General features: G+C 45.0%; 1 protein-coding gene across 7 annotated transcripts in view; it reads left to right on the top strand.

The window, feature by feature from the left end:
• TADA2A (transcriptional adaptor 2A) overlaps positions 1–20,184 on the top strand; it is a 306,061-nt gene that overhangs the window by 142,788 nt on the left and 143,089 nt on the right. For 6 of the 7 annotated variants that reach the window (XR_011319238.1, XR_011319239.1, XM_069756577.1 and 3 more), the window contains exons 9-10: positions 841–884; positions 17,730–17,840. The exons of the other annotated variant lie outside the window; for it this stretch is intronic. Coding sequence is in view for 4 of the 6 variants with exons in the window: in XM_069756577.1 (XP_069612678.1) it covers positions 841–884; positions 17,730–17,840 (155 nt within the window). In the remaining 2 variants the exon portion in view is untranslated. The remainder of the gene's footprint in view (positions 1–840; positions 885–17,729; positions 17,841–20,184) is intronic. 7 annotated transcript variants of the gene reach the window in all.

Raw genomic sequence — 20,184 nt, 5'->3', positions numbered from 1 at the left:
TACCATTTTACTACAGTAAATTTATCACTTAAACTTAAACATAAGCCATATATGAGGGAGTTGGAGTCAGTGTCATGGGAATTGAGGAGTTAGTCGAAGGTTTGGTTTACCGACTCCACAGCCCTGCACTGCCCTCCAAGCCCATGGGCGTGGAATGCAGTGCATATTCATTTCTCTTTAGCAGCGGGCACAGGAGTTAGCCGAGTTGTGACCCGATGCTTCGCCGAAACCGCTCCCCTGCCTCCCCACCACAGCCAGAGCCCATACATCCGGACTATAAGACGCACCCCTCATTTTCCTTCACATTTTGGGAGGAAAAAAGTGTGTCTTATAGTCCGAAAAATACGATAATACAGGAAAGATATATATCTTTGTACTGTGTTAGCCAGTAGATGGAAAAATATTTAGATTTGAGAGCCCTCAGTGGTTGACACCTTTTAATGGCTAACTGAAAAGATGGTAACAAACTGCAAGCTTTCAATACTACTCAGGTCACTTCATCAGGCATTTGAAGACACAGGAGTAGTCTGGAAAGCTTGCAATTTGTTACCATCTTTTCAGTTAGCCATTAAAAGGTATCAACCACTGAGGACTCCCAAATCTAAATATTTTTATAAATAGTAATAATAATAGTCACAGATGTGATCCTTTGATATATATGGGGACAAAGAAGGTTCAGCATTTCTGTACAACCTACACAGTATAACAAGCAGTAAAAAGCATGGATAAATTTTTTTTATTCTAAAATGTAAAGATGTAATTACACATGCTAGACTGCAGTTTATGAATATATATATGTATGGGATTTGATTGCCATTAAATGATTTCTTTCCTCTGTAGAATAATCAGAGAACATGGCCTTATAAATCTGAGAAAATTTCAAAGTAAGTAGTTTTTGTTCTCAAAAATTAAAAATGCTGCAAACTAAGGCCTCTTTCACACTTCCTTCTTTCAGCTCCAGTCACAATCCGTCGATTTTTGAGAATGCAGTATCCTGCAAAAATATTTGCAGGATCCTGCATTTTCTCATAGACTTGTATTAGTGACGGATGGCCATCCGTTTCATCGGTCGTGCACTGGATCCTGCGTAAAAAAAAAAACGGTCCGTCGGGCAGAGAAAGCATTCAGAGGAACGTTTTATTCAGTCGCCATGACAGCACTAACGAGAGAGGGGATCCGCCCTTCAGGGACAGGAAACCTACAGAGATAAAAGGGCGGCACCTCTCTCCCGCATCAGTTGGTTTCCTGTCCCTGACAGGGGACCCTACAGACTTACCTTATGAAGAAAGGTGAAGACTGAAGACAGTACCCAGGCTCGGCAGACCGGTTCTGGAAGCGGGGGTTCCCCTTCCACGGTCGGGTCCGATGCGCTGGAGGTGCCACAGCACAGAGGGCTGTGGGGGTAGGCAACAGCAGATGGAAGCAGCCTTCAGGGGGAGTGCTGACTTTGGAGTGTCCCATCGCCGCAGGTACAGGTATGTATGCCGTGGGAGGCCTGTCTCCGAAGTCCTGCGACGGAACTGGCGGCGGTGGGGGCACGGGGAGCAGCGTGATCGGCGTACCGAACATAGCAGGAGCCTGGAGAGTGTCCGCGCCATGTGTGCGCTGTAGAGAGTGACCGGCGTCAGACCGGCGAAGGGTGAGGACGCGCGACACATAGGGCCGCGGCGGGGATAATGGCGGCGTCCTATGGCTGAGACCGGCAAGGGGTGATGACGTGCGGTGCATGCACGGTAGGGCCGCGGCGGTGATGATGGCGGCGTCAGGTGACCGACGAGGGCTGATGACGCACGTCACATGCGCGGTTGAACCACGGCAAGGGATATGGCGGTGCCCTGCAGCACACAGCGGAGGAATGCGGGCGCGGGGCGGTTCCAGAGGCAGGTGAGGCCATTAAAGGCATGCGGCACAGCTGTGAAAGTTCCGATATGCGGGCGGGCTTCTGGGGGAGGGGCCTCCCATATGCAATGTACCAGGCAGTTCACCTGGATTAATCTGCTGACCCCATCCAGGGGAGGTACCTAGAGGGGCCGGCTATTTATGGATTTTGTATGGGCTACCACATGCTTCCTATCCGTTTTTACAATGGAGTCTCAGGAACAGGAACCGTTGCAGTCTGAGCAACAGTGTCAATCCCTGGAGAAGCCCCAAACAGTGAGCACCCAGCGGCGATCTAGTGGCAGTAGTCGTCCTGGAGGTGATAAAGCCGGAAAAGCCTCAAGCCGTAAGGATGTTACAACGGTTGAGAGGGTCCCCTCGCAATCTACGGTACCACTCAGTCACTATAGGGGTAAGTGATCACCGAGAAAGTTCACTTAGTGATGTATATCTCCCCTTATATTCCCTCTCTCCCTAGCTATCAGGGAAAAAAGCGATCCTCTAAATCTAAACACAAAGAATGTGCAGAATGTGGAATTCCTCTTCCAGATGACTACATAAGAAAATTATGTACACCGTGTATTCAACGGTTAATAGCAGAGGAGATGCCAGATTTCGCTACCAGCCTAAGTCAGATGGTCAGGCAAGAGATCAGGGGTTCAAGCAAAATCCCTATCTCAAAATAGAGGATCTAGAGAAATAGAACCTAGATCCCCAAGTTCATTTGAGGACAGTGATTCAGGGGAACTGAAGTCAGAGGTTTCTCATACGTCATCATCTTCCTCAGAGACTGAGTACGGTCATTCATGTTTTTCCTTTGACCGGATAGACCGCCTCGTCAAGGCAGTAAATAACTCTATAGGAATTGAAGACACTCCGTCAGAAAAATCTATGCAGGATGTTTTGTTTAAAGGATTAGACCGTAAATCCCGCAGATGCTTTCCGGTAGTAGATAAAGTAAGCTCCCTCATTACACGAGAGTGGAAAAAAGCGGAAAGGAAAAGTTTCTTTCTCCATCATTTAAGAGAAAGTATCCGTTCGAGGAGACCGCATCTGCAACGTGGGATAAAGCCCCAAAACTTGATGCAGCCGTGGCTAAGGCTTCCAAGAAATCCTCACTGCCGTTTGTGGATTTGGGAACTTCAAAGGACCCGCTAGACAGGAAAGCCAATGTGTTTCTTAAGGGAGCTTGGGAAACATCAGCAGGGGCTCTGAGACCGTCAATTGCAGCCACTTGTACAGCACGCTCTATGATGGTGTGGCTGGACAGCCTAGAGGATCAGCTTAAAAATAAGACCCCGAGGAATTAAATCTTATCCTCCCTCCCTATGATTCAGGGGGCTGCAGCTTATTTTGCTGATGCATCGGCAGATTCGGCGAAATTGGCAGCCAGATCAGCGGCACTTTCTAATTCAGCCCCTAGAGCCATCTGGCTGAAATGTTGGCAGGGGGACATGCAGGCCAGATCAAAGTTGTGCAGCATTCCGTGTGAAGGGGCGCACCTATTCAGTTCAGTTTTGGATGAATTATTAGAAAAAGCAGGGGATAGTAAAAAACGATTCCCCTACCTAGGAAGACCCACCTACAGACGGGGCACTAACAGAAGGCGGTTTGACCGCACAAGGTCAAATAGAGAGAAGCCCAGATATGACGCAAATAGGAAGAAAGGTAGAGGCTACATGTTTAACTCCTTTCGGGACAACAGAAAGCCACAATGACTGCCGGACCGGGTGGGAGGCAACCTTTTGGCCTTCTATCCGGCTTGGCTTAATATTTCCAGCAGCCCATGGATTTTGAACATAATTAAATCAGGTCTAAAGTTTGAGTTCCAGAACATTCCTAATGATAAATTTCTGGTAACACCTGTACGTTCTTCATCTGCAGAACAACTGGCGTTAGAATCTGAGGTCCAGGAACTTCAGCAAAAGGGCGTATTGGTGGAGGTTCCTCAAGCACAAAGGGGTAAAGGATTTTATTCCCCCCTCTTCTTGATTAAAAAGCCAGACAATTCTTTTCGCACCATCATCAACCTTTAAGGGCCTGAACAGATTCTTATAGGTACAATCATTTAAAATGGAGTCTGTCAAAACAGCAATAAAGCTATTGTTTGACAAGTGTTTTATGGTCGTCTTAAATCTTAAAGACGCCTATTATCATGTCCCTATACACGCTGACCACCAGCGGTATTTAAAACTAGCAGTCTTACTAGATGGGATGGTTAAACATTTCCAATACATGGCACTTCCCTTTGGTGTTGCAGTTGCTCCTCGTGTGTTCATAAAGATAATGGTGGAGGTCATGGCACATCTTTATGAACAGGATATTCTAGTGGTTCCATATCTAGATGATCTATTAATAATAGGGAACTCAGAATCGCAATGCTCAGCCCAACTAGCGAAAGTAATTACAGCCTTACAAAGATTGGGTTGGATTATTAATTTTAAAAAATCTCGGTTACAACCTCTAGATTTTAAAGAATTCCTGGGTCTCCTATTAGACTGAAGATTGCAGGAATGCCGTCTACCAGATACAAAGGTAGAAAAAATTCAACAGCAAATACTCAAGGTTGTTAATAATCCATTGGTAACATTAAGAGGGGTGATGTCACTGTTAGGCTCACTCACGTCGTGTATCCCGGCGGTTCTTTGGGCCCAATACCACACCAGAGTCCTACAATGGGAGGTATTGTGTAATACTCGTCTGTTAGGGTACCGTCACACTATACGATTTACCAACAATCACGACCAGCGATACGACCTGGCCGTGATCGTTGGTAAGTCGTAGTGTGGTCGCTGGAGAGCTGTCACACAGACAGCTCTCCAGCGACCAACGATGCCGAGGTCCCCGGGTAACCAGGGTAAACATCGGGTTACTAAGCGCAGGACCGCGCTTAGTAACCCGATGTTTACCCTGGTTACCAGCATAAAAAAAAACAAACAGTACATACTTACATTCCGGTGTCTGTCCCTTGCCGTCTGCTTCCCGCACTCACTGACTGCTGGCCGTAAAGTGAAAGCACAGCACAGCGGTGACGTCACCGCTGTGCTCTGCTTTCACTTTACGGCCGGCAGTCGGTGAGTGAGGGAAGCAGACGGCAAGGGACCTGACGGACACCGGAATGTAAGTATGTAGTGTTTTTTTTTTTTTTTTACATTTACGCTGGTAACCAGGGTAAACATCGGGTTACTAAGCGCGGTCCTGCGCTTAGTAACCCGATGTTTACCCTGGTTACAAGCGAACGCATCGCTAGATCGGTGTCACACACACCGATCTAGCGATGACAGCGGGAGATCCAGCGACGAAAGAATGTTCCAAACGATCTGCTACGACGTACGATTCTCAGCAGGATCCCTGATCGCTGCTGCGTGTCAGACACAGCGATATCGTATGGATATCGCTGGAACGTCACGAATCGTACCGTCGTAGCGACAAAAGTGCCACTGTGTGACGGTACCCTTAGACGGCCACCTGGATAGTACCTTTTCCTTGTCTGATGTCTCCATTCAGTCCTTACGTTGGTGGTTACACACGCCAAAACCTGCGTACAGGTGTTCCCTGGATAAACCATATATCTCGAGTGGTGACCACAGATGCTAGCCCCACGGGATGGGGAGCACATATGGGTGATTTGTGGGTCCAGGGTGTTTGGTCACATTCCGAACAAGAGTTGTCCTCTAACCTTAAAGAGTTGTTGGCAGTAGAACGAGCTCTAAGTCATTTCCTTATGTCCTTACAGGGCCATCACGTCAGGCTATTTTCAGACAATCAGGTAACAGTAGCTTCCAAATCTTTAATGGATGTGGCGGGTTGTATCTTGCAGATAGCCGAAACTCATCTACTGTCACTCACATCGCTTCATATAAAGGGAAAACACAACATCAGGGACGATTACCTAAGTTGCAGAAAACTCGGACAAGGAGATTGGGTCCTCAATCAGACCATCTTCGACCAGATCACACTTCTTTGGGCGTGCCCAGATATAGACCTCTTCGCCAGCAAAGAGAACAAAAAGTGTCACGGGTTTTGCTCCCTAAACCCCAGAGACAATCCGTACGCGGTGGATGCCCTCCTAATTCCATGGCACTTCAATATGGCTTATGCCTTTTCCCTATTGAACTTGATCCCGATTGTTCTGAGGAAGATTCGGGAGGACATAGCTCGAGTAATCCTGATAGCGTCGTTCTGGCCTAGGAGACCATGGTTTCGTGGCTGAGGAAGTTTCCGTGGCTGAGGAAAATGACCATTTCTCAGCCTTGTATTCTCACAGAACTCCCAGACCTCCTCTCACAGGGTCCAATTCTCCATCCACGAGTGTCCAATTTACATCTGACGGCGTGGGATTTGAAGGGTTGTTACTAAAGAAAAAGGGTTTTTTCACAAGGTCTTATTAATACTTTATTAAAAAGCAAAAAGCAGGAAGGTTTCCACGACAAATATTTGTTAGGGTCTGGAGAAAGTTCTTGGCGGTGTCAGGATCAGAGATGGGTCAAAAAGTCAATATCGCTAAGATTCTGGAGTTCCTGCAGAGATGTCTAGAGATGGGGCTAGCTACAAGTACCCTGAGAGTCCATGTGTCAGCTTTAGGGGCTTTATACAATTGTAATTTAGCTAACAATTATTGGATTGCTAGATTTATCAAAGCAGCGGCTAGATCAAGACCCATGGTTAAGGGAAATCTAGCCCCATGGGACTTAAACTTGGTCCTTACAGCTTTGACGGAAGCCCCCTTTGAGCCTTTAGAATCTGTCACTGTAAAAGTCCTGTCCTTTAAAACATCTCTTTGGTCACTCTCACATCGGCAAGGAGAGTTAGTGACTTACAGACCCTCTCTAGACAGCCTCCATACATTCCGTTTAGAGAAGATAGGGTAGTATTAAGAACTGATCCCCTTTATCTTCCGAAGGTAGCGTCAAAGTTCCACAGTCTACAGGAAATAAATCTCCCGACTTTTTGTCCTAATCCTAAAAATCAAAAAGAAGTCAAACTCCATTCATTAGATGTCAAAAGATGTCTACTTAGGTATATATCTTTAACAGACCCCTGGAAAAAAAGATAATTCTTTATTCATATCCTTTCAGGGAGTCAAGAAAGGGTTTAGGGTGTCCAAAAATACCTTAGGTAGATGGATTAGGGAAGCGATTTCTTTGGCTTATTCAGCAGGTGGCCTAGAAGTCCCGGAAGGCATAAGAGCTCATTCCACTCGGGCCATGGCGACTTCCTGGGCAGAGAGATCGGAGGTGTCGATTGATGATATATGTAAGGCGGCCACATGGTCATCTCCATCTACTTTCTTTAAACATTATAGATTAGATCTGGGTGGCTCCAACGATCTCACGTTTGGTAGAAGGGTGCTGGAAGCAGTAAAACTAAAACTCTTTTCTCTGTAATTCTCTCGTTAGTGCTGTCATGGTGACTGAATAAATACTCAAGCTACTTACCGGTAGCGGTGTTTCTCAGGAGCCCATGACAGCCCTCCTATATTCCCTCCCTTTGTACTGGTATGGCTTATCACCACTTCTTTCTATAAAACTTTAAGTTTATTCACAAGGTGAAATGTATAAATTACTTATGTGCTACTAACCAAGGGGGTCCTCTCATGCTCTGTAATCCAACTGATGCGGGAGAGAGGTGCCGCCCTTTTATGTCTGTAGGTTTCCTGTCCCTGAAGGGCGGATCCCCTCTCTCGTTAGTGCTGTCATGGGCTCCTGAAAAACACCGCTACCGGTAAGTAGCTTTAGTATTTTTCTGCACGTCGGTAAATCGGTCAGCGACGCATCCTGCGCTGCCCGTCACTGGCTACAATGGAAGTCTATGGGCGCAGGATGCGTCACTGACTGTGAAAAGCAGGAATCCAGCGATGGGTCCCACCTTTTCAAACTGAGCATGCGTGGAAGAATTTCCAGTTAGGGAAATTCTCTCTCGCTCGCTCTCTTTCTCTTTTTACTATTGATGCTGCCTATGCAGCATCAATAGTAACAAGATATAATGTTAAAAATAATAAAAAAAATAAAAAAAATCACAATATTCTCACCTACCGGCGTTCCCATGTCAACGATGTTACCGGCAGCTAGCGTTACTTCCTAGTAATACATTGTGAAATCTCGCGAGAAGTCACATACACAACAGGTGCACATAGCCTCGATGGGTCCGTCAGACGGGCTCAGTGCACACGTTTTCCACAATCTGCACAGGATTCGTCATTTCAACGCCTTGTTGGATCCTGGGCAGATTTGGAAGACGGAAGTGTGAAAGAAGCCTAAGCAAACGTGCTAACAGGTTTTGTTGGGTGTTTCATTTGCAGAAAAAGGAACTATGTGTTAAGTCTACTGCCACCTGAAGACTAAAACTAGTATTACATCTTGACAAAAATGTCAGCTGCTCCCCAGCAGACTATGCCTTGCCTACGGGCACAAATCTACCCAGTTTAGTTTATTATCATGTAGGAGGCAAAGAGAGGTTTTTATTTCAGTTGTTTTTTTTCCCTTAGATTTGCTAGGTTAGGAACTAATCTTTCTCTATTTTGTCCTTTAGGATAGACAACAGCGCCAGTCTGTTTCACCCCACTAAGCAACGTAGCGAACAGGCACCAATCTACCCAGTTTAGCTTACTGTCACGTAGGAGGCAAGCACAGGTTTTTATTTTAGATATGCTTTTTTTCCTTAGATTTGCTAGGTTAGGAACTAATCTTTCACCATTTTGCCCTTTAGGATAGACAACAGCGCCAGTCTGTTTAACCCCACTAAGCAACGTAGCAAATGGCCTTCAATGGTTAGCCTGTATACTCTCTTATTGGGATTGCATGACCTTAGTACCTCAAAGCAGCCAACGACCAGGTACCTTTGTCAGTTGGTCCTTTTGCCTTTTGGACATCTGCCAACCTCCATAGCATGGCACATTGGTGCATTACATGGTGCTGTGACTTCCAGACTGGATCAGTTTTTTTGAGGACAGTCTGTGTCCGTTGCCCTGGCTCTACTGTGGGTGCTCCAGTGGGTCTGTGGAGTTCAAGGAGCATCTTGGCATCAGGTCCTAATTGTGCCCTTGGCCCTCTCTCAGTTTTCGTGCATCTCTGTGTCCCGGTGCTGGCTGTTATGACCTGGTGGTCAGGACAATAATGGACCTGGTGGTTAAGAGCACACGGAATGACCTGATAGTTACTGATAATAAGGACGAGCTCTGGGACGTGGGAACTCTGCTGACCGCAATTCCTAAACCTATCAAACACACTAGAAATAGCCGTGGATTGCGCCTAACGCTCCCTATGCAACTCGGCACAGCCTAAGAAACTAGCTAGCCCTGAAGATAGAAAAATAAAGCCTACCTTGCCTCAGAGAAATTCCCCAAAGGAAAAGGCAGCCACATATAATGACTGTGAGTAAAGATGAAAATACAAACACAGAGATGAAATAGATTTAGCAAAGTGAGGCCCGACTTACTGAACAGACCGAGGATAGGAAAGGTTACTTTGCGGTCAACACAAAAACCTACAAAAAGACCACGCAGAGGGCGCAAAAAGACCCTCCGCACCGACTCACGGTGCGGAGGCGCTCCCTCTGCGTCCCCGAGCTTCCAGCAAGCAAGACTACAAATTAAATAGCAAGCTGGACAGAAAAATAGAAAACCAAAGAAATACAAGCTGGAACTTAGCTTCAGATGGGAAGACAGGTCACAAGAACGATCCAGGAGTGAACTAGACCAATACTGGAACATTGACAGGTGGCATAAAGCAAAGATCTAAGTGGAGTTAAATAGAGCAGCAGCTAACAAATTAACCTAGTCACCTGTGAAACTCAGAAACACCCACCAGAGGAAGTCCATGGACAGAACCAGCCGAAGTACCATTCATGACCACAGGAGGGAGCCCGACAACAGAATTCACAACAGTACCCCCCTTGAGGAGGGGTCACCGAACCCTCACCAGAGCCCCCAGGCCGACCAGGATGAGCCAAATGTAAGGCACGAACCAGATCGGCAGCATGAACATCAGAGGCAAAAACCCAGGAATTATCTTCCTGACCATAACCCTTCCACTTGACCAGGTACTGGAGTTTCCGTCTCGAAACACGAGAATCCAAAATCTTCTCCACCACATACTCCAACTCCCCCTCAACTAACAACGGGGCAGGAGGATCAACGGATGGAACCACAGGCGCCACGTATCTCCGCAATACGACCTATGGAACACATTATGGATGGCAAAAGAAGCAGGAAGGGCCAAACGAAATGACACAGGATTGATAACCTCAGAAATCTTATATGGACCAATGAAACAAGGCTTAAACTTAGGAGAGGAAACCTTCATAGGAACATAACGAGACGACAACCAAACCAAATCCCCAACACGAAGTCGGGGACCCACACAGCGCCGGCGGTTAGCGAAACGTTGAGCCTTCTCCTGGAACAATGTCAAATTGTCCACCACATGAGTCCAAATCTGCTGCAACCTATCCACCACAGTATCTACACCAGGACAGTCTGAAGACTCAACCTGCCCTGAAGAGAAACGAGGATGGAAACCAGAATTGCAGAAAAATGGCGAAACCAAAGTAGCTGAGCTGGCCCGATTATTAAGGGCGAACTCAGCCAACGGCAAAAAGGACACCCAATCATCCTGATCAGCAGAAACAAAGCATCTCAGATATGTTTCCAAAGTCTGATTAGTTCGTTCGGTTTGGCCATTTGTCTGAGGATGGAAAGCCGAGGAAATAGACAAATCAATGCCCATCCTAGCACAAAAGGATCGCCAAAACCTTGAAACAAACTGGGAACCTCTGTCAGAAACGATGTTCTCCGGGATACCATGTAAACGAACCACATGCTGGAAAAATAATGGCACCAAATCAGAGGAGGAAGGCAATTTAGACAAAGGTACCAAATGGACCATCTTAGAAAAGCGATCATAAACCACCCAAATGACCGACATCTTTTGAGAGACGGGGAGATCCGAAATAAAATCCATAGAAATATGCGTCCAGGGCCTCTTCGGGACCGGCAAGGGCAAAAGCAACCCACTGGCACGAGAACAGCAGGGCTTAGCCCGAGCACAAGTCCCACAGGACTGCACAAAAGAACGCACATCCCGCGACAAAGACGGCCACCCGAAGGATCTAGCCACCAAATCTCTGGTACTAAAGATTCCAGGATGCCCAGCCAACGCTCCTTCCAGCCAATGACGCCACTCCTCGAATGCCCACTTCATGGCCAACAATTCACGATTACCAACATCATAGTTACGCTCAGCAGGCGAAAACTTTCTAGAAAAGAAAGCACATGGCTTCATCACCGAGCCATCAGAACTTCTTTGCGACAAAACAGCCCCTGCTCCAATCTCAGAAGCATCAACCTCCACCTGAAACGGAAGCGAAACATCTGGCTGGCACAACACAGGGGCAGAAGAAAAACGACGCTTCAACTCCTGAAAAGCCTCTACAGCCGCAGAAGACCAATTGACCACATCAGCACCCTTCTTGGTCAAATCGGTCAACGGTTTAGCAACAGTAGAAAAATTAGCGATGAAGCGCCGATAAAAATTAGCAAAGCCCAGGAACTTTTGCAGGCTCTTCACAAATGTCAGCTGAGTCCAATCGTAAATGGCCTGGACTTTAACAGGGTCCATCTCGATAGTAGAAGGGGAAAAAATGAACCCCAAAAATGAAACCTTCTGAACTCCAAAGAGACACTTTGACCCCTTCACAAACAAGGAATTCGCACGAAGGACCTGGAACACCATTCTGACCTGCTTCACATGAGACTCCCAATCATCCGAAAAGACCAAAACATCATCCAAATACACAATCAGGAATTTATCCAGGTACTCTCGGAAGATGTCATGCATAAAGGACTGAAATACTGATGGAGCATTGGAAAGCCCGAATCGCATAACCAGGTACTCAAAATGGCCCTCGGGCGTATTAAATGCAGTTTTCCATTCATCGCCTTGTTTAATACGCACAAGATTATACGCCCCTCGAAGATCTATCTTGGTGAACCAACTAGCCCCCTTAATCCGAGCAAACAAATCAGACAGCAGCGGCAAAGGATACTGAAATTTGACTGTAATTTTATTAAGAAGGCGGTAATCAATACAAGGTCTCAAAGAACCATCCTTCTTGGCCACAAAAAAGAACCCTGCTCCTAACGGTGATGACGACGGGCGAATATGGCCTTTCTCCAAGGATTCCTTTATATAACTCCGCATAGCGGCGTGTTCTGGCACAGATAAATTGAACAATCGGCCCTTAGGAAACTTACTACCAGGAATCAAATTAATTGCACAATCGCAATCCCTATGAGGAGGTAGGGCACTGGCTTTGGGCTCATCAAATACATCCCGATAATACGACAAAAACTCTGGAACTTCAGAAGGAGTGGAAGACGAAATAGACAAAAATGGAACATCACCATGTACCCCCTGGCAACCCCAGCTGGACACAGACATAGATTTCCAGTCCAATACTGGATTATGAACCTGTAGCCATGGCAACCCCAAAACGACCACATCATGCAGATTATGCAACACCAGAAAGCGGATATCCTCCTGATGTGCAGGAGCCATGCACATGGTCAATTGGGTCCAATACTGAGGCTTATTCTTGGCCAAAGGCGTAGCATCAATTCCTCTCCATGGAATAGGATACTGCAAGGGCTCCAAGAAAAAACCACAGTGCCTAGCATACTCCAAGTCCATCAAATTCAGGGCAGCGCCTGAATCCACAAATGCCATAACAGAATAGGATGACAAATAGCAAATCAGAGTAACAGACAATAGAAATTTAGACTGTACCGTACCAATGGTGGCAGACCTAGCGAACCGCTTAGTGCGCTTAGGACAATCGGAGATAGCATGAGTGGAATCACCACAGTAAAAACATAGCCCATTCCGACGTCTGTGTTCTTGCCGTTCAGCTCTGGTCAAAGTCCTATCACATTGCATAGGCTCAGGCCCATGCTCAGATAGTACCGCCAAATGGTGCACAGCTTTACGCTCACGCAAGCGTCGATCAATCTGAATGGCCAAGGACATAGACTCATTCAGACCAGCAGGCATGGGAAACCCCACCATGACATCCTTAAGGGCTTCAGAGAGACCCTTTCTGAAGATTGCTGCCAGGGCACATTCATTCCACTGAGTGAGCACAGACCACTTTCTAAACTTCTGACAATATATCTCCGCTTCATCCTGACCCTGACACAGAGCCTGCAACATTTTCTCTGCCTGATCCACTGAATTAGGTTCGTCATAAAGCAATCCAAGCGCCAGGAAAAACGCATCAACATCACGCAATGCCGGATCTCCTGGCGCAAGGGAAAATGCCCAGTCTTGAGGGTCACCACGTAACAAAGAAATAATGATCTTTACTTGTTGAACAGGGTCACCTGAGGAGCGAGGTTTCAAGGCAAGAAACAATTTACAATTATTTTTGAAATTCAAGAACTTAGATCTATCACCAAAAAACAAATCAGGAATTGGAATCCTAGGCTCTGACATCGGATTCTGAACCACAAAATCTTGAATGTTTTGTATCCTTGTAGTGAGATTATCCATCCAAGAGGACAGACCTTGAATGTCCATGTTTACACCAGTGTCCTGAACCACCCAGAGGTAAAGGGGAAAATAGAGACAAAACACACTGCAAAGAAAAAAAAATGGTCTCAGAACTTCTCTTATCCCTCTATTGAGATGCATTAGTACTTTGGGCCACCTGTACTGTTATGACCTGGTGGTCAGGACAATAATGGACCTGGTGGTTAAGAGCACACGGAATGACCTGATAGTTACTGATAATAAGGACGAGCTCAGGGACGTGGGAACTCTGCTGACCGCAATTCCTAAACCTATCAAACACACTAGAAATAGCCGTGGATTGCGCCTAACGCTCCCTATGCAACTCGGCACAGCCTAAGGAACTAGCTAGCCCTGAAGATAGAAAAATAAAGCCTACCTTGCCTCAGAGAAATTCCCCAAAGGAAAAGGCAGCCCCCCACATATAATGACTGTGAGTAAAGATGAAAATACAAACACAGATGAAATAGATTTAGCAAAGTGAGGCCCGACTTACTGAACAGACCGAGGATAGGAAAGGTTACTTTGCGGTCAACACAAAAACCTACTCACGGTGCAGAGGCGCTCCCTCTGCGTCCCAAAGCTTCCAGCAAGCAAGACAACAAATTAAATAGCAAGCTGGACAGAAAAATAGAAAACCAAAGAAATACAAGCTGGAACTTAGCTTCAGATGGTGGAACTTAGCTTCAGATGGGAAGACAGGTCACAAGAACGATCCAGGAGTGAACTAGACCAATACTGGAACATTGACAGGTGGCATAGAGCAAAGATCTAAGTGGAGTTAAATAGAGCAGCAGCTAACGAATTAACCTAGTCACCTGTGAAACTCAGAAACACCCACCAGAGGAAGTCCATGGACAGAACCAGCCGAAGTACCATTCATGACCACAGGAGGGAGCCCGACAACAGAATTCACAACAGCTGGCACCCCCAACCCTGAGTTCCTTGGGATGTTGGGCCCCCGTGATTTGTGGTTTGCACCTTTCCTCTCCTAGGCTTCCCTTTGATGGGGTGTGGCATTCAGGGGCCGTGTCTTGGACTCTCACAACAATACCAGGCTTCATTGCGACCTAGCCGGTTACCTGCAGGCCATGCCCTCTCTGTCCAATGGCCAGTCAGCGTGACTGATAAGCTCCTGACTGACTTCCAGATGTTCCTCACCAGTCGAGGTCTCGTTCCCGCTCTCCTGAGGTTCACTTTCCACAGAGGTCAGAAGCAAGTTTCAACTTGGACTCGGATTTTCAGCGCTCCTTGTATTAGCTGGTGAATCTACTATTTAATGTCTGCTATTCTTGTTGCTGGTGGTTAATGTCACTCCCTCTGCCATCATCATTGGCAAATTCAAACAACTGACACAAACCGCCTCCTTTTGGGGAATTTTATTCCATTAATTCTCTGTTCAGGGCTCTTGGAAGATACAGGAGAGGTTTCTTCAAATCAACACACTGGAGATTAGGGCAATCCACCTGTCTCTTCTTCATTGGTAGCAATGACACTGTGGTGGCATGCATCAACCATCAGAGAGAACACCGGAGAACAGAGCGCCGTTGATTACAATGATTCTCAAATTTGGAGTGGACAATTGGGCCACAAATCTTTTAAACCAAGAAGGGTTATCTCTATGTGAGTGGTTGCTTCATACAGAGGGTTTCAGTCAGATTTTTCTTTGTTGTAGCGCCCCATATGTCAATATAATGGCAACAATACTGAACCAGAAGGTGCAAAGATTTGTGGCCAGGTCTCTATAGCCTGTGACTGTCGCTACCCACTCGTTGGCAACACATTTATTCACAGCCCTCTTGTACCTGTTTCCACCACTGTACCTGTTACCCAGGCTTCTCACAAAATCAAGATCGGGGGTCCCATCATCCTGTCCGTACCAGATTGACACCAAAGATCACCCCCATGGACCTTGTCTGACCATCCAAATCTCCTTTATCAGGGTCTCTTCTTCCATCTGAATTCCCAATTGTTCAATTTATGGCTTTGCTGTTAAAGGTGCAGTGCTGAAGGCATCATGCCTTTCTGATCCAGTTAGCAAGACCATAATCGGGTCATGAAAACCTTCCTCTCTGCATTAGTGTGAGTCAAACAACTTCGGTTTTTTCCTCATTCCAGTTTTTCAACCTTTTTTCGCCATAGCTACTCTGCTTCAGACAAGTCTGGGTTACAAGATGCAGCACAAGACTTTTCTCCAGGGATTAGCGCACTCGAGGCTGATGTACTCCTTTTCTCCCCTCTCCTCCACTCGCCTCCTTTTTACCACATCATTAGGACCTCAATCTTGTTTTGAACACTGTTCAATCTCTGACTTTTGAGACAATTGGGGTAATCCGTGCCTCCTATGAGGTGGCTTTTCTTTTATCCATTACTTTCATGAAGTGGATATTGGAGCTGGCTGCCCTCTCCCAATGTTCTCTGTTCCTTGTTCTTCACTTGGACTAAGTGGTAATTTTGTTTTTTACCTTAATGAGGATGTTGTAATTCTTTTGTCCTATCCTTCACCCTCTTGTCCTGCTGAGGAGAACTTTGCACTAGCTAGATGTGGTCAGAGGTACGTAGCACCACTCATCTCTCTCCGCTACATTTAGGCATTTGGTGGATGCCTTGTTTGTCGTTCCTGAAGGCTTGAGCAGAGGCAACCAATGCTTGATGAATTCGATCTGCCATTTAGGAAGCCCATCAGGTTAAGGCTCACTCTACTCAGACTGTGGGAGCCTCCTGGGCCGTCTGACACAAGGTATCTGATCGCCACCTCTGAAAGGTGGGTACTTGGATATCCCATGGTCCCTGTGTCCCCTAATGAAGTGCTCAAGAAATTTAAGTTTCGTGGTACTGATTGTAAAATCTTTCTCGTAGTGTTCATTGGGGGACACAGCACCCTACCTTGGTTACCATTGTTTTCCTCCTTGAGTGGTTGTGCTTTACATCAGTTTTTTTGTTTCTCCTACTGTTTTCTCATTGAGCAGCTTGGTTTCAATAGGCTAAAGGTACCTTCACACTGAACTATATCGCTAGCGATTCGTGACGTTGCAGCGTCCTGGCTAGCGATATCGTTGAGTTTGACATGCAGCAGCGATCTGGATCCTGCTGTGCCATCGTTGGTCGGCGCAGAAAGTCCAGAACTTTATTTTGTCGCTGGACTCCCGCAGACATCGCTGAATCGGCGTGTGTGACGCCGATTCAGCGATGTCTTCACTGGTAACCAGGGTAAACATCGGGTTGCTAAGCGCAGGGCCGCGCTTAGTAACCCGATGTTTACCCTGGTTACCAGTGTTAATGTAAAAAAAAAAGCAAACACTACATACTCACATTCCGGTGTCTGTCCCCCGCCTTCAGCTTCTCTGCACTGTCAGCGCCGGCCAGCCGGAAAGCACAGTGGTGACGTCACCGCTGTGCTCTGCTTTCCGGCGGCGCTTACACAGTGCAGGTAAGCACAGCACCGGGGGACAGACACCGGAATGTAAGTCTGTAGTGTTTTTTTTTTTTTTTTTACATTTACACTGGTAACCAGGGTAAACATCGGGTTACTAAGCACGGCCCTGCGCTTAGTAACCCGATGTTTACCGTGGTTACCAGAGGACTTCGCATAGTTGGTCGCTGGAGAGCTGTCTGTGTGATAGCTCTCCAGCGACCACACAGCGACGCTGCAGCGATCGGGATCGTTGTCTAGATCGCTGCAGCGTCGCTAAATGTGACGGTACCTTTAGTATAGTCTGCTGGGGAGCAGCCAAGTTTTTTTCTAAAGGTGTATTATTAGTTTCAGCCTCCAGGTGGCAGCGGACTTAACGCATGTTTCTGTGTCCCCCAATGAAGACTTTGAGAAAGAGATTTTACAGTAAGTGCCAAAAATCTTCATTCCTTCCTTGGGCTCTGCAATATATACCCAATTTACCAATAGATGAGTTTTTTTTGTTCATACCACTTCTGGTATCGGAGAAGACAAGCCCCAATATGGCTACATCTACTGTGTTCCTGTGGTTCCAGGAACACATTATTAAAATAATACATTGTTTCCTCAAAGCTAAAAATTCTACAAAATAAACTGAGTATAAAAGCATTGTGTAAGAGAGAGCCGATGTGGAACAGTCCATGTATTTTCTTCATTCATGAAGGATTCACTTATTTTCTGTTCACTCTTTTACCGAAGCACATTTAAACCTTGAACATTAAAGCATATCCATCTCTTTTTTTCCTTTTAAATAAACGTATGGATTTACAATCCTAATGTACTGCTCTTTTGTTTATTCTGAAACGCAGATTTGTAACAAGTTTATTGAATTTCAGTTCTGGAAAGAAGATATTCCAAAGATATTCAAGAGCTGTATGAAACAATGAGGCGATTTGGTAGAATTTTAGGAGCAAGAAAACATGATCGTTTTATAGAAAGCCATGCATGTAAGAGGTCTTTTCTTTTTTTTTTTTACTTTTGGTTGCAATTGCGCAGCTCTCTTTTTAATGTAAAATGTCTGGACAAACAAATGATACTGAAATTAACAATTAAAAGTACATTTTAGTGAGCATGACAACAAGGTATTGATGGAGTTCTACAACCACTTGCAAAAATTATGAAATCACCGGCCTTGGAGGATGTTCATTCAGTTGTTTAATTTTGTAGAAAAAAAGCAGATCACAGACATGGCACAAAACTACAGTCATTTCAAATGGCAACTTTCTGGCTTTAAGAAACACTATAAAAGAAATCAAGAACAACAACTGTGGTAGCCAGTAATGGTTACTTATATAACCAAGCATAGGGAAAAATTATGGAGTCACTTAACTCTGAGGAAAAAATTATGGAATCACCCTGTAAATTTTCATACCCAAAAATAACACCTGCATCAAATTAGATCTGCTCGTTATTCTGCATCTAAATGGAGTGATCACACCTTGAAGAGCTGTTGCACCAAGTGGACTGACATGAATCATGGCTCCAACACGAGAGATGTCAATTGAAACAAAGGAGAGGAATATCAAACTCTTAAAAGAGTATAAATTATCACGCAATGTTGCAAAGGATGTTGGTTGTTCACAGTCAGCTGTGTCTAAAATCTGGGCCAAATACAAACAACATGGGAAGATTGTTAAAGGCAAACATACTGGTAGACCAAGGAAGACATCAAAGCGTCAAGACCGGAAACTTAAAGCTATATGTCTCCAAAACAGGAAATGCACAACAAAACAAATGAGGAACGAAAGGGTGGAAACTGGAGTCAACGTCTGTGATAGAAATGTAAGAAACCACTTAAATGAAATGGGATGTGCATACAGAAAACGAAAGCTATCATTAACACCTAAACAGAAAAAAAACAAGGTTACAATGGGCTAAGGAAAAGCAATCATGGACTGTGGATGACTGGATGAAAGTCATATTCAGTGATGAAACACATATCTGCATTGGGCAAGGTGATGTTGCTGGAACTTTTGTTTGGTGCTGTTCCAATAAAATTTATAAAGATGACTGCCTGAAGAGAACATGCAAATTTCCGCAGTCATTGATAATATGGGGCTGCATGTCAGGTAAAGGCACTGGGGAGACGGCTGTCATTACATCTTCAATAAATGCACAAGTTTATATTGATATTTTGGACACTTTTCTTATCCCATCAATTGAAAGGATGTTTAGGGATGATGAAATCATTTTTCAAGATGATAATGCATCCTGCCATAGAGCAAAAACTGTGAAATAATTCCTTGAAAAAAGATACATAAGGTGAATGTCATCACCTGCAAATAGTCCGGATCTCAATACAATTAAAAATATTTGGTGGAAGTTGAAGAAAATGGTCCATGAGAAGGCTCCAACCTGCAAAGCTGATCTGGCAAAAGCAATCAGAGAAAGTTGGAGCCAGATTGATGAAGAGTACTGTTTGACACTCATTAAGTCCATGCCTCAGAGACTGCAAGCTGTTATAAAAGCCAGAGGTGGTGCAACAAAATACTTGTCATGTTTTGGAGTGTTTTTTTGTTTGATTGTTTTTCATGATTCCATAATTTTTTTCCTCAGAATTGAGTGATTCCGTAATTTTCCATAATTTTTACCCTATGCTTGGTTACAAAAAGTAACCATTACGGACTACCACATTTTTTGTTCTTGATTTATTTTAGCCAGAAAGTTGCCATTTGAAATGAATTTAGTTTTGTGCCATGTCTGTGATCTGCTTTTTTTCTACAAAATTAAGCAACTGAATGAACATCCTCCAAGGCCGGTGATTCCATAATTTTTGCCAGGGGTTGTATATAGAATGCCACGACTTTGCTTAACCTTCATCCGGCTGACTAGGTACAATTGTAACTATTCCGTTTTAAAATTGCAATACATTTTTTTCGAAAAGTCGTGGAGGGCTGAAATTTTGTGACATCTCTGCAGTTTTGGTCCAGAATATATTGGCCAAATATCACAGTGGAGATATATATGAAGGTACAATTGTACCTCTGCAGCCTGGTAACGTTGTAAAATTATGCAGCCTGACAAAGGTTAAAGAAGTTGTCCACTACTATATGTGAGATAGATGTGAGATAGATGTGAGATAGATATGGGATAGATAGATATCTATCCCATATCTATCTATCTATCTATCTATCTATCCCATATCTATCTATCCCATATCTATCTATCCCATATCTATCTATCCCATATCTATCTATCCCATATCTATCTATCCCATATCTATCCCATATCCATCTATCTATCCCACATCTATCTATCTATCCCATATCTATCTATCTATCTATCTATCTA

This window comes from Ranitomeya imitator, chromosome 3 (assembly GCF_032444005.1).
Source record: "Ranitomeya imitator isolate aRanImi1 chromosome 3, aRanImi1.pri, whole genome shotgun sequence".
Taxonomy (NCBI): Eukaryota; Metazoa; Chordata; class Amphibia; order Anura; family Dendrobatidae; genus Ranitomeya; species Ranitomeya imitator.
This window is presented reverse-complemented; position numbering and strand designations above follow the sequence as displayed.